Source organism: Pyrus communis, chromosome 14 (genome assembly GCF_041283825.1).
Source record: "Pyrus communis isolate YQ-2024b chromosome 14, ASM4128382v1, whole genome shotgun sequence".
Classification (NCBI taxonomy): domain Eukaryota; kingdom Viridiplantae; phylum Streptophyta; class Magnoliopsida; order Rosales; family Rosaceae; genus Pyrus; species Pyrus communis.
Genome location: NC_142578.1, coordinates 12,405,682 through 12,421,214, shown reverse-complemented (window position 1 = coordinate 12,421,214; position 15,533 = coordinate 12,405,682). Strand labels below are relative to the sequence as shown.

The following is a 15,533-nucleotide window of genomic DNA, read 5'->3' as shown; positions in this document are numbered from 1 at the left end:
GTGAAAATTACATTGACACACAAATTAAACCCTATTTGTGACAATTGTAGTATAAATGCAAGTAGGGATCGTTCTAACCGGGGATTAACTAGGGATGCTAATCTACTCTAAACTGACTTAAAAACACAAAATTAAACTTTAAAACACTTACCTAGACCTATATGACTCAAAACAACTTAAAAAGACTCAAAACAGCCCAAAATACTCAAATAGACTCAAACTAGACTCTAAAGGGTGATTTGGACGAAATTTAACTAACTTAGACTCAAAACACTAATTTGGACATATTCAAACACTTTTCTAACTAATCTAACACACTTAATAAAATGGGGAATTGATTTGGACGAAATTAATTAAAATGAATAGATTGTAAATTAAACAGATTAAGCACTAAACTAGGTGAATTGAATGGGAAAAAGGCTAATTAGGGGGTCATTCTCCACACATGCACATATGTAACATAAATTGATTTCCAGATTTTATCCCTTTTAAACCATGAATGACAATGCCCCAAATTAATTGTGAAAGGCACAAATTAACTTTCAGATTTTCCTAGTTTCATTGAATTGGATGGAATACGCATCGACAATCAAATTATTCTTATCAAATTCCCTACATGAACTGCATAATAGAGATAAAATCAAAGATCATTAAGCTTTTTGAAAACCCTAAGCATTGACTAGGCATTCGTAACTATGAATTGCATGATACTCTTGCCTAGAATTTACTTAATACAATCATGACTAGTGATTTCCACTACTTATGAATATAAGGTATAACGATTAGGTGAAATTTCCTTATATCCTAGCATCAAATTCATGTATGAAAACTAAGTATGCATCCTTAATCAACACACAAGAACAAGTTCTCAATAAATCAATTAAGTAAATCACATCCACAATTCAAGAAACAAAATCTGGAGGAAATCAATTCATATAAAACATATGCCCATGGTTTCGAATTCACCCCTAACTAAGAAAAACTTAGTTACACATGTTCATAACAATTGAAAAGCAAATTAAAATAAACATGGAAACGAAACAAGGAAAGAAAGAACTCTGAAAGTCTCCAATGGATGTAGATTTCTTGCGGCACAAGATGGTCTTTCTCCTATGGAAGCCAAGACACTCCTTCTTCTTCCTAGGACTTGCGGCACAAAATGTATTTTCTAAATGGATGGTGAATGATGTGAATCGATGAATGAATTAAGGGATGAATGGCTGCCTAGGGTGTGTAAGGGGGTACGGCACAATAATAGGCAGATATATATAGCATGGCCGAAACCCTAGCAATCAGATTTAGGGTTAAACCTAGATGATACAAGTGTTTTTGGGCCCCTAAGTTGTGGCAAGGGTTTGGGAATTAAGTCCTAGCCCAATCAATCTCAGATATGGACTTATACAATCCAAATCCAAGAGAAAAAGGCCAAATAAAATCAGAATCCAATCAGAAAAAGGTTTAAGAATTTTCTTCCAAAATTGGGCCTTCTAGAAACTAAGTGTTTTATGGCTGACTTTGGGTGTTCTAGAAGGCATAAAAGGGGGGGGGGGAAAGGTGTGGCACCCTTTTAGGGTCAGATAGGGCTTCTAGAAATTTGGTTTTTAGGTCCATTTGCAGCTAGGATTAAGGTAGAACAAGATTAGGTTAGGATAAGATAGGATAAGGTTTGGATAAGATAAGGTTGGATAAGGTTTTGGATAATGTTTCCTCTTTTCTTACACTTTCCTTATCTTCTTTGTCATGAACTTTCCTTTTCTGATTTGTAGCATGTTTCTAACCTCTTTTGACTCCAAATTCGTCCATCCACCTTGCTCCATATACAAGCTATCCATAATAAGCCCAAAACTGCTCTAAAAGGCTCAAAATTGCTTTTTCTTGCCAAGTTTGTCATTAGGACCTACAAACAAACGAAAATAGCTCAAAACACTATAATAAGTAGTAATTAACTCACTAAATGTAAGGAAATAACATAACTAAGTAGCATAAATATGCTCCTATCAGTACCCCAGGCCGCAGGGGTCGAGGGCCAAGCCCCTTAGGGTTTGGCTGATTCCTATTTCGACTAGTCGAACCCTTGGAGAAGGGGTTCTAGGCATTGGGCCTTTTGCATCGAGGTAATGGTTTCTAGGATGCTATATTCGAAAAGAGGCCTCAAGGTCTGGTGGGAGCGGGGTGCTTGAATCATCCTCAGAACGAATGATTTTAATGGTGTTTTGATCGATGAAGTCTCGGCATTTGTTGCACTCTTCAGCGAGTTTGGTGATGAAGCTGTTAGCAACCATGGATGAAGATTTGAAGGTTTTCTGGGTTTCAAAGTTTGGTTTCTTTTCTAGGCTGAGAACAAATGGCGAGAAATTCCAGGGATTTAAAAGTGTAAAAATTCAAATCAAGATGAGTTGAGTATTTATAGGCATTTGGAGAGAAGATCAATAGTTTAGTTTTGAAAGAGTGAAGGGTAAATTCGATCGGAAAGTTTGTAATCATAGCAGATATTTAAAGAATCCAGGTGAAGAGGCCAAAAAGCTTGTGGATTGAGGATCCATGATTGTATGTAACAGCAAGTTTAATAGCGAATGGACGTTTCAGTATTCGCTCTCATCTAAAAGGCTAAAAAGTTCACGAATTGAGGTGTCATGATTGCGTATAATGGCGAGTTTAATGGCAAAGAGACGTTTTGGTATCCCCACGCCTCAAATGTCATCATTGAAGGATAAACGTATCAAGGAAATGCCATATGGCAAGGAATCTGACAGGATCGAGATTGTACAATCGTGCCTTATAAATGCCCCTGAGTGGTTGGGATAATCAAGGCTTTTTCGGTGATATGCTAAGGGTTTGTTTCGCTTCTTCAAGGTCGAAGCTTGGCCAGAAATTGTTGGCCGATGACCTTAGAAGCGAGGGGGCAATGTTTCGGCCCAAAATAATAGTTTAGGTGAGTTTAGTGACTCTCATCCCAATAACCATTTAGAGTCCTATCATTGGCCGTGCAGTCATCACGGGCCATCTAGTCAGGGTCGGCTGAATCCCATTGTGAAGAAGATTGGTTTAGATAAGGGGATAGTTGAAACCTAGTGCAATAATGAGTCTTTAAGGCTAAGGATTTTGAGATGAATGTGGTTTGTTAAAGAGCCTGGTTTAGAGTCCTATTGGAGTTAGGATTGGCCGAGGCCTAATGAGATTGGGTTGAGGAGTACTAATCTAAGTACAAGTCTAGTTCAGCTAGGAAGAGGTTTGCTACTATAAATAGAAGAGGGGGTGCATCATTCAGTGCCCCTTCAAATCCAACACACAAATTGCCCTGCACAAAGCTTCTCAACAACCTTTGAGACTTTATCCTCCTCCCCTTTCTTCCCGTCAACACATTTTCAGTTTGGATAAATAGCACTGTGAAGGCAATCGACAACATCTTCAGTTTGGATAAATAGCATTGTAGTCGTAGAATCAGCCGACCGATGAGCACTTTTAGTTTGGATAAATAACACTGATTCAAGACTGACTGATTACCTATCCAAGTCTCGGTCGATAGGCATTTTCGAGTCCTTGTTGGTAGAAGTCATCTTATTAGTCTTCTCGTCGAAGTGAGATGTTACAAGTTATTAGGCTCGGCACATTGAAAGCCGAGTTGTTTTATGATTAGATACTCGCAAGTAAGTTTTAGAGTTCGACATTTTGACGGCCGAACCATATTTACCATAATGACATACATCTTTTTCGAGTATTTGTGCCCATATAGTCTAGTGCCAGTTCAGAATGCTTATACTCTCACGAATATAATCACTGTGACCGAACCCGGCACCGACGATTTGTGAACTTCGCAGAACTAGCAGCCTTGTCTTCAAGCTTTAGAACCCGAAGGCCGAGACGTGTTCTTTCCTGGACCACAGTTGCAAGATCAAGAAGTCAGCAGCATGCTCAACGCGAAATCAACATATTTTACTCCTCGGCCAAGCATGGCTATCGAGTTGGCATGCCCTACACATAACCAAATGACATAATTAGCTCATTAGTTACTCGGCTTGCACGCCACGTAAACTTGGTAGTTTTTAGGGTCAACAGCAGTCATAATCAAAAGTACGATTATGCGATTATTACAAACTAGATAAAATTGTAGTAAAGGAATCATCACCAAATCCAACGGTGAAAGCATCACTGCCAAGTCCACTCGTCACTCCCAGGGTTATCTTTTTATTCTTGCTATGTCCTAAGGGGTTGAAAAACAAAGGGTGAGTGGATCAAGTTTATCTAGTTAAAATCATTTGAAAATAATATACATATAGTACTACCTTAATAGTAACCTGATTCATATCACAACTTTGTCATATCAAAGAAAATAATATCAATCACGCAATCGAAGTAAATCAAGTTGTATAGCAAGCAGGTGAAATTGCATCTACCTGATAGATGACTAGCCTTTATTAGCGAATCAAACCTCTACTAGAAATATCAGTACCTGCAATAAACCTACAACCGTAGCTAGCTATATAACATGTATGATAACCATGTGATGAAAATAAATGACCAATAGTCTCAAAATATCATTTAAACTAATCATACTTAAGACTCGTCGAAGACTAACATTACCACAAAAGGACCTTATTGTGTTGGTGGGTGGTATCGCTTTTATACAACATAGTGGCAGATAAGACATTCTGACACCTACATAATATGGTGTCGGAGTTACTGTCGGTTATAACCGACATAAACTGTTAATGTTGCTTATAACCGACATTAATTTTAATATTTTTAATACTAGTGTCACATTAAAAAAAAAAATTGTGTCGCTTTTAACCGACATAACGTTAGCGTCGGTTAAAAGACAATTGGTGTCGCTTCTGGGCGACACTAATGATAGTTTTTAAATATTTTCAAAGATAGTGTCGGTTGTACCTGACATAGGTTTTAATTTTTATTAAAATTTTTGAAACCCGGTGTCGGTTGTCACCGACATAATGTTAGCGTCGGTTTAAAGAAATATTTTCAAAGCTGGTGTCGGTTGTAGGCGACATAGGTTTTAATTTTTTTAAAATATTTTGAAAACAGTGTCGGTTTTAGGCGATGAGTGGTGGATACCCTCCCCGTGTTTTCTCTTCTTCATTTGAGGCATCTGTTGATTAGACACAATCTTGATGTTATGCATATTGAGAAGAATGTATGTGACAATGTGGTGGGAACATTGTTAGATATAGAAAAGTCTAGAAATGGATTGGCTGCACTAGGCCTGGCAATTCCTGACATGACTTGATAACCCTTACACGATATGACACAAAATTAACAGGTGTTCGGGTCTATAAGATAACGAATCGGGTTGTTATCGGGTAACCCGATAAGCACCTGTTAAGATAACAGGTTGGTTCAGGTATACACGTAGGTAACATGATGCATGATAAGCAAAATATTAATTTTATAATTTTATAACCCTAAAAAAAAATACTATAATAATTATATAATTATGTATATTAATTTAACAATTTTATACCCCTAAAAACTATAATAATTATATATATAATTATAGCTACACTCCTTGACTCTATATGAATACAATGAATGAATTCGATCTTCAATTTAAAATATTTACACTAGTAGATACCACAAAATCTTATGTTATACTTAATGAAAGTATAAATAAACTTTAAGTGTTAGTAAATCTATCGTTTTGATGGGATATGCATCCTACGAAACTAATTTCAACGATCCAACCGTCAAACTTGTTTGTATATACTTTGAGATTGCATACGCCAAAAATTGCAAAAAAAGGCAAACATTCAGAGATAAGGTAACGAGACAAAACTTTTCGATGGTTATAAAACGAAAAATCACGATTTTACTGTTACTTTAACTCCGATTTTGATTATTTTTTATAGCTACACTCCTTGACCCTATATGAATATAATAAATGAATTCGATCTTTAATTTAAAATATTTACACTAGTGGATACTATAAAATCGATATTTTATAATAAAATTATATTTATGAATGAATTCGATCTTCAATTTAAAACCGATATTAATTATTTTATATATTTTAAGTATTAATTAGACTATGTTTCAATTAGTATGTGATGGTATTTTATAATAAAATTATATTTATGGTTTTTATTACATATTTTATTCAAGCTAAATTTTGTTTATTAAAATCTTAAAATGTTGTATGACATAATTTGAAATGGATGGATAAACATTAGCCGGGAAATGGATGGATAATTTGAAATATTAGGTGGGAAGTTTCCCACTTGTTTTGTAGAGGAAATGTATTCTCAGACTTAGTGTCGGTTTTAACCGACATTATCATCTTTTAATTTGACGTAAGTTTCATCAAACCGACGCTACATAAATTCCAAAAAGTGTGTCAGAAGGTGGTGTCGATTAAGATCGACACCAACATTAATTTAAACCGACACTGTAATTTCAATAAAGAGTGTCAGAAAGTTGATTGGTTCATTTGACTCGGTGTGAATATTAGTAAAGAGTGTCAGGTTGGCGTCAGTTAAAACTGATGCCATTTACATTTAATTCGACGTCAGTCAATCAATGTCGATATAAGCCAACCCCAACTAAGTACCCATATTTAAACCCCTCTTTTTCCCATTTCATCCGTGCTTTCATTTCTCCCCCAATTTTAGTCTTTCTTCTTCTCCTTCCTCATTTCATCCGTGTGTCCCCTTCTTCCTCCTTTTTTGTTTTTCCTCTTCTCTTTCCCAATTTTCTATGGATCACCATTTTGAAGATCAACATTCTGAGGAACTCCAATTCGAAGAGGAAGAGCTCGAAGGTGGTTCATTTTTAAATTATTATGATTATTAATTTTAGTTTCTATTTTGTATTCTAATTTATTTTTGTTTCTTGGTTTTTAATTATTTTTTCTGTATTTATAAGGATCAAGATGTGGACCCTCAATTCCAAATTGGAAAGAACAGCCTTGTTCGTTTGATTCGTCTAGAAAATGCATTAGTGATAATTTTAGTGCGTTTTAGAAACATGTAGCGGTAGAGATTAAAGACTACAGAAATATTCCGATGGTGGCATATTGGAATAAAGAAAAAAACAAAGGTAAACGTTTCATGATTTATTTTATTATACCTTGAAATTTGTCTAATAAATTCTTTTATTTTTCAGGAGATTGCCCAAAAAAATAAGCATAATCGGCAGTTGAAAACTATGAACCACACAACCGGTTCAATATCTTTTGCAAGAGTTTAGGAAGAATTTGTATGGGTTGTACATTTTTAGGAATTGTGGTTAATTCTAAATTTAATATATAGTTGGTAGAAATTTTATTTTTAATACGAAGTTTACTTAAAATTGTTTGTTTTTTCATTGACATATGGTGGGATTTATTTTTATATAATTTTTTTAATTATTATTAATTAAAAACAGAAAAAGATTTATTTAAATATTATTAATATATTTGGTGTCGCTTATGAACGACAACATAATAATTATTTTATGTATCCATATGTTATGTAATGTCGGTTAAAACCGACAGTAGTTTGAGTATTTTATTTGTTTAACTTTTACGTCATGTCGGTTAGGACCAACAGTAGGTTTGATATTTTAATTCTTTAATTGTTGCTTGACGTCGCTTAGAACCACCATCATGTCAAAACTTAACGTCGCTTCTAATCGATGTAATGTTGGATGTCGCTTTTAAGCGACGCTGTTGTTCTTCTTTATTTTATATTACTTTGCTTCTTGGTGGCGGATTAAAGGGACTAACCGACATCAATACCCTTTTGGTGACGGTGGCAATGGTGTCGCTTCACCTAGCCAACATTGCACAACTTTATGTCGGATTTTTACCAAAAATCCGACAGTAAATGGGTTTTATTGTTGGTTTTTACACCGCCAATGACAGCCTCTTTTGTAGTAGTGTAACAATAATATTAATATGCATCAACATATAATAATAGTTTATTTAAAAACAATTAGTTTTCAAATGGGTCACTCACAGGTAAGCAGAGCGTCTTTCCTTGTTAAGCTCCTTGCCTGGTTCCTTTTTAATCTATACTAAACCTGTGAATTTGACATATAGCTTAAAATGAGCTTTAATAGTCAATTTATGAAAATTAATCCATAGCTTTCATTTAGGCTTTGAATTTGCACAAATGGAGGACACCACGTGACTCAGAACACAAAAAAAACCCTAAAGTCTCGGGTCATGCACGTGCCACCACACAGCGTTATGCTCCGGCCACGCGCCACCACGAGCCATCGCTGTTTGGTGAGTATGCGTCACACTCGTTGTTGTTGGTGCCACGCGCCGGTCGTGGGAGAATATTATAAGGGTTAACAGAATATACCTTTAGTTGATTCTGTTAACTCTAATAGAATAGCAGTCCGCGTCGTCAATTCTAACGGTGGCCATCGCTTTTCACCGCCGTCCATTGCCGTTCAGCACCGTTCGTCGCCAGAAACTGCTATTAAATTCTAGAAATCGATTAAGACCTCCCCAAGCTCGAATTCAACGTATTTCTTAACCAAAATTCATTAATCTAAGTCCAAAGAAGCTCAGAAACTTACCTAATGCTATTTTAGGAAAAGGAGAGGTCCAATCCACCTGGGATTCGACGAGTTTGGCTTTAAGTAGCTCGCCGGATTTTGGAAAAAGGAAACACAGTGCATGCACAGGTAGGGTCTTCGATCTCAACTTGAAAGCACCTACATTTCATCCTCAAGGCCACACGAATTAAGACACAGAGAATGTCACCCCAGGTGGCTTCGAACTCAACGGTTTTTCACCGAAGTTCATCTTCGGTGCAGGGATGCATGCACAAAGGAATAATAGATGTTTAAACCCTCGCATTCACCAACAAAATCACATCACATCACATACATGAAAATAACTCAGGGATTCGAAGATAAGATAGAGAACCTTACCTGGGTTCAAGTTTAAGTGCTTGGGCTATCGGCTTCAATGGCAGAGCACTCTATGATGCCCGTTGATGCATGCATGACCATATTCGAACTCCCTAGGTCTCAAGGATTCCAAATGTACAGTATTGGGGTTGAGTTTTGGTCGGAATCGTGAGTGGTGAGGGTTTTCTCTTGGTGCTAGAGAGTGTGAGTTGCAGAGAGGGAGATAGTTTAGATAGAGAGGGCAACATGAAGTGAGGGAAGAGAGGCCGAGAGTGGGTATAACCCCACTTTAAAATATATAAAGTGAAATTACAAATTTGTCCTTTCATAGTTGTAAATTTACAAATTGACCCTCATGTTGATTTAAATTTTACTTTCGATCTCACATTCGAATGACATGAATATTTACGAAGACTAAAAAAGTATAAGAAATTAAAGTTTGAGTCAAGGCTTGAAAATTTCTCAAGACACCTATCCAAGGGCAATTTGGTCAATTCACATGGTTCGAGAATAAAATACAATATTTGAAGGTATAGGGTGTAACACATAACTGTTATGCCTAATACTATATCATTGTCACATGTTCTATGCTAAAATAAACTAGTATTAGGGCATCTTCAAGCATTGATGATGATTCACTTGTCCCCTTGTCCATAGGGACCTCGTGGCATACAACCGAAACAACTCCGGATAGATAGCAAGGGTAAGGGCTTAAAACATGCCCTTTAATTCAAAAACCACCTCCGCGGGCCAAATTGAAGAGGGCAAGTGGTGCAACAAATGTGGAAGAAGATTCATGCACAATTTGTCGAGCAGATTCAAAGCAAATCCCAGACCAAGCAATCCTTATCGAGTAGGTACAAGCATCCACATTATAAAGAGTTGAAATCTTCGCAAGAAGCCCCTCACAAAGGCAGAAGCAATTTATTGAAGTGACAATAATCTAGCCAATAAGGTAACAACATTTTACTATTAATAAATTTCAAATATAGTTAACATGTTCTTATTTGGACCTTTTGGTGATTAAAAAGTAATCATTTGATTAATTAAATTATTATGTTGTTTCACAATTCTTTTTTCAGTAACTACAAGCACAAATGTGGTTCAATCTTCATAACCAAAACAAATGATTCACTAAGCACAAATGTTGGAACCTTCTAGAGCATACTCCGAAATACAAAATTGTACTATACATTGGAGCCCTAGCACCATGCCTTGGATGCCCTAGGTTGTAGGCAACTGAGAATAATATTATTTTAATATCGTACTATGTTGTAATGCTATGCTTTGCTCTTCCTTTGAAATTGGAGTTAAATATGGAGTTTATTTTCAAAGAAAAAACTTACAAAGTTCACACTTAAACACATTTACAAGGCATAAAACAAATAATTTGTGAATAGTAATCGTCATTACCTTTACCTTTGTTCAATGGGTGGAGTTGCATAGATGCAAATACTGTTCAAAGTGAATAGCAAGAGCAATTCACTTGCTCTAGCCCTTGCCCTCTTAAAACGGGTGGAACTCCTCTTAGGAAACTAAAAATTGATTCAATAGTTAAAACATGGTAGGATTTTCTTTGGTACAAGCCCTACCTCACGGAAATCATCAGCCTTCTTGTCCACCTTATTACGTTCTATCCTTTTCCCCTCTACAACCATCGCCCTCTTCTCTTCTGCTGTCTTATGGATTTCAGCTAGTTTGTTTTGCATCTTTTCAACGTACAAAGCCTTCTTCTTTTCTAGCTTTTGCTGTCAAACATTAGACATATTTAGAAAGCAACGGTAATCAGCAGCCTTCGTAGTTAATATATATACTACTGAGATATAATGAAGCATATATAAAACCTCAAAACTCAAAAGAAGACTTAATTATGTACTTAAAAAGAAACTAATTTTCTATTTTGAATATCTCGAGTTCCAACTGATGTGGCATTAAATTTCATTTGTTATGTTATGTATTCATATCTGATGTGGTTTAGGGTTTATTAGGAGAGGATGCTTTTCAGATTGCGAAAACTCTACACCCTACTAAGTTTCTACACGTCTCTAGAACATGTAATGGAATAGCTCGTAGATTGGCTCAGTTTGCTACTTCAATTTGCAATGTGATAGTTTGGTTCGAGGATCTCCTGATCTTATTCAGAATCTCCTCATTCAAGATATGATGTACCCTTCAGTTTCAAGTCAATAATTTATCGTCTTCCTTTAAAAAAAATGAAATATTCTCATAAGTTAGATCATTTGGTGGCTAACAAGCTTTTAAATATGTGTTCAATCCAAAAGTAGGGTTGGGCAGTTGGCACCCGATATTAGAGACTTTTGGTGCGGGCGGCCGCACAATGGGTTGTGTCAGGTCAAGATTCATTGGGTGGGATCAAAAGAGAAGTGAGTGGGGTCATAATGCAACGGGTGTGCCTGAGTGCGTTTTTGTTCACTAATCTAAACTGTTAGTGAATACCACCATTATATTGATTATCGTTAATAAGTATGCTTATTTATTATGTAAATTTCGAAATTTAAATTCATTTAATGATAGTTAATATGATAGTGAGCATCACCACCACTTAAGTTAGATAAGATTTATATGTGTGGGTCATAGGAATGAGATGGTCTGTCCAAGAAGACCTTATAATTTTGTCACCCGGTGGGCAAATACTACTATAACTAACGTTGCATCTCTAACACCGTACGGGTAACCACAGTGCCGTGCAATCCTAATTCAAGAGAAGTAATTTTTGCACACAATTTTCTCCTTCTATATGTGCCTGTTTATTTATGTCCATTAAATTTACTTTATTTGATCCAAAGATCAAAAATAAATATATATTTTTTGAACAAATGATATTATCTACACTAAGGGAAGGGGGAGAGGGTAGATTTAGCCTCACAATAGGCTAGTAATAATATGGTTCAAACTTGCCTTTAGAGAGAATTGAACCTAAGACCTCTTACTTACAAGTGAAGAGACAAAAAAATAAATATGAATGTGCATGATAAAGAAAATGGTATGGGAAATTTCTCTAATTGAAAATAGTCCTATCAATTACCTCATATTTCTTTTGACGTGCATCAATGGTTGCTTGCTTGCTTAGCTCCCAAGCCACAACATTAGAAAACTTTTTCTTTGCTCTGTTTAACAATTTGAACAAGTTAAGTTAAACAATGGATTTTAAAAGTTTAGCTGTTAATGAATGGATAATAATCTATATTAATTACGTTGTATAAATGTGCCATGTTTCTCCTATCAATTTAGCAAATGTGCTAAAAAGCTGAAATGGTTTTGAACGTTTTACTTGTTATCTACTTTTGTTTTCTCGCTTTCTTCCCATGCTTTGATTAAACCCAATGACTTGATTGACAAAACTGTTGTGCAAGCACAAGAAATGATATAAGTACGAAGTTGAGGGAATAAACTGTTTGTTAATTAAATAATCAAATCACTACGTAATGCAGGCATAAAATAAGAAACTTCAAAGTGTGCCCGACCAATTACCTTTTCTAATTAAACCTGCATCCTCTGCGTAAACAGAAAAAGAGAATCCATAATTAGAAGTTGTGTTCATGATACATGAGGACCTAGCTACCAACTAAATGAAGTAAGTTCCACTATAAAATTAATTGACAATGTAGGGAGCAGTTCAATTATTTATGGGCACATGCAAGGTCATTTCTTTCTTCGATGTGGAATAATATACTCTCAAGATGCCCCCTATGTGTGACAAATTTTCAAGCATAGCATGTGAACAACACGAATTAGATGATGTGAAGCACGTGTCCCATTGAGCTTTACATGCCAAACAACCTGCTTTGATATTATGAAGGTAGTTGAGTTTCACCATAAAACCAATTGGCAAGATATGAAATATAAATCAATTACTTATATAAACATATACAAGGTTCCTTCTTTCTCAAGGTAGGATGGATACTCTTAACAACTTCTTAATGTAGTGCTATCATATACCAACTTACATGTATATGAACCACCCGACTCGTGACGGATCATAAAAAAAAGAAAAAGAAGAATAAAGTGAGAAAAAAAATTGTAGAAATGAAAAGAAAAAAAAAAAGCTACACACATAGTTTAACGTTTTATTCCTAAATTTTATTACCACTTTTATCATTCTTGATCTATTTCCCTTGTTTATCATATAGACTCACTCTTAATTACAATAAAAAACTAAAACGGGCAAAAGAAAAGATAGAAATGTTTCGAAACTACCTATATAACAAATGGTTTTGCATTGCATCACAGGAGCTTTAAAAGTTTATAGAAACTTGTAACTCTAGGTTTCCACTTAAATTTGAGGTATAGGGACATAACACAGTGGCATATTAAGAATTTCTCCTCAGATGGCCAATATACAATGTTTTATTTTTATTCTTATTTTTTTTATTTGACAAACGTCATTATAACATTCATACATAAATTAGGAAATATAATAAGAAAAATCTCTAAGAAAGTAGGAGCATAAGGAAAAACTAATTTCAATGCTTCGTGGCATTAAGTGATACGGTAAATGAACGATTGAAATTAAAAATAAATTATTCAAACTGTTATGAAAATCAAATCTAACCGCTAAAACACCTTAAGCATTGAATATGAGAGAGAGAGAGAGAGAGAGAGAGAGAGAGAGAGAGAGAGAGAGATTACTTTCAACTTTTGCAGGAACATCCTTTTCTTTTTCAGGTGTTGTTGGCGCTGGGCTCGCCATGGAGATTTTGGCCAAGGCAACCAGATTATGGGTCGTCTTCTAAAGAGTGTGCTATAAACTTAAAAGTTAAATGCACCCCAATGTGTGTTACCCACCTTTGTAGTAAATTAATTTAGATCAGAGAAACAATGAAGAGAAACCCGACGGCCTAAGAAAATAATTTCTCAGGCGCTTCATCATTAGCTCTGCTTTCATTCTCTTCTTCTTTTGTTATGGGTGATCTGAGAGAAGATAATAAGAAAACAATTTAGAATATTTAGTTTGAAATTAAGAGACCTAAAATTAATCTGAACCACCAACTTCTTCTGGAGGTAAATGCAAACTCCAAAAATTGCGTTTTCCTAAATTTTGGACTCTTGGTAGATGGAATTATTTAGCATTCTTTGCGCATTTCCAATAGGTGGAATTAAATGTAGAAAGTCTCTAAACATAAGTAGATGGATTCCGCACACGCATGAGCAAGAGCACAGTATTCCGATTCGGGGCTGGAACGAGAAACCGTAAGTTGTTTAGATGAGCTCCAAGATATAAGATTGAGACCTGATGAAATGCAAAGCTGAGAGTAAGAATCATCTTTGTATATTGAAAAGGGTATGAAAAATATTACAAGCTATTTGTAAGAGAAGTAAGGGAAATGGCAGACCTTGAAACCTTAAAAGATAAAGAGTGAAAACAACAGTATTTATATACATGGCTGCATTTGAAACCCTAGAAGAATATTCTTCTTGCTCATCCTTATCTATGCACAGCTGTCCAAGCCTTGCTGTCAATGTACCGTTGAGATGGTTCTAGGTGAGTGTTGGGTGTGTTGATCAATTGAACAGGTGTCTTGGCAAGGTGTAGCACCATGGGCTCTATTCACTGGACTATGGTTAATATCCCCCCTCAAGCTAAGCTGCGGGGATTGAGCAGTTAGCTTGGAACTAAGCAGCTTGAAACGAGTTGTGGGCAAACTTTTAGTGAATACATCAACAAGCTGATTGTGAGAGGTTACATATGATACAACAGCTAACTTGTTTATGACCAATTCACGAATGTAATGATAGTCGATCTCGATATGCTTCGTTCTTGCGTGAAAAATAGGATTGGCAGCAAGAGCAAGAACACTTTGATTGTCACATAAGAGCAGCAGGGGATTATGGAGATAGAAGCGAAGGTCATGGAGAAGGTAGCAAATCCATGATACTTCAGCAGTTGTTTGGGCTAGATAACGGTACTCACTTTCCGTGGAAGACTGAGTGACGGTTGGTTGCTTTCTGGCACTCCATGAAATGAGATTGTTGCCAAAGAATATGCAGAAGCCAAATGTAGAATGTCGGCCCAGTTAGCGTTCGAAAAAGCAGTAATATTTGTAGAGCCTTTGGTGAGAAGAAGTCCATGATCTGGTGTCCCTTTGAGATAACGAAGAATCCGCTTAACAACTATGAAATGAGTTGTTCTGGGATTTTGAAGATGTTGACAAACTTGATTAACAGAAAAGGCAATGTCAGGCCTTGTCCATGTAAGGTATTGCAAAGCACCAACCAATGATCTGTACATGGTAGGATCTTGAAGCAATTCATTATTGTAGGAAGCAAGGTTGGAAGCAGATGAAGGTGATGCACATGGTTTCGAATCAAGCATGTTAGATTTTGTTAGGAGGTCCTGATCATACTTGGTTTGACACAAGAAGAGCGTGTCAACAGTTCGATGAGCTTGAATACCAAGAAAAAAATGCAGTAGGCCAACATTTTTCATAGCAAATTGAGTACTAAGCTTGTTGATCAAAGATTCAAAATGAGAAGAAGAGTTTCCTGTGATTAGAATATCATCAACGTAAACAAGTATAAAAGTGAGTGAGTGATCAGCCTTGACAAAGAGAGAATGATCTGCTATAGAGGAGCAGAATCCAAGAGCTAGAAGACAACGATAGAGCTCCTCGTACCTAGCTCGCAGAGCTTGTTTGAGACCATATGGAGACTTGTTAAGT

At 35.9% G+C, this 15,533-nt stretch overlaps 1 protein-coding gene and 1 long non-coding RNA gene across 3 annotated transcripts; both read right to left on the bottom strand.

The window, feature by feature from the left end:
• Nucleotides 1–8,036: 8,036 nt before the first annotated feature.
• On the bottom strand, nt 8,037–9,090 carry LOC148691249 (uncharacterized). Of its 2 annotated transcripts, none has more exons than XR_015955446.1 (2): nt 8,518–9,090; nt 8,037–8,424 (listed from the first exon to the last, which is right to left on the bottom strand). It is a non-coding gene; the product is annotated as an uncharacterized LOC148691249 (long non-coding RNA). The 2 variants fall into 2 exon arrangements; XR_015955445.1 differs by having other exon boundaries at nt 8,037–8,414.
• Nucleotides 9,091–9,988: 898 nt separating this feature from the next.
• Nucleotides 9,989–13,763, bottom strand: LOC137711982 (remorin-like). Its single transcript, XM_068451130.2, has 5 exons — nt 13,504–13,763; nt 12,346–12,369; nt 12,146–12,215; nt 11,900–11,981; nt 9,989–10,601 (listed from the first exon to the last, which is right to left on the bottom strand). Exons 1-5 carry the CDS (start codon nt 13,562–13,564, stop codon nt 10,401–10,403), a joined length of 438 nt encoding a protein of 145 aa, XP_068307231.1. The 5' UTR covers nt 13,565–13,763; the 3' UTR covers nt 9,989–10,400.
• Between the last annotated feature and the right edge of the window lie 1,770 nt (nt 13,764–15,533).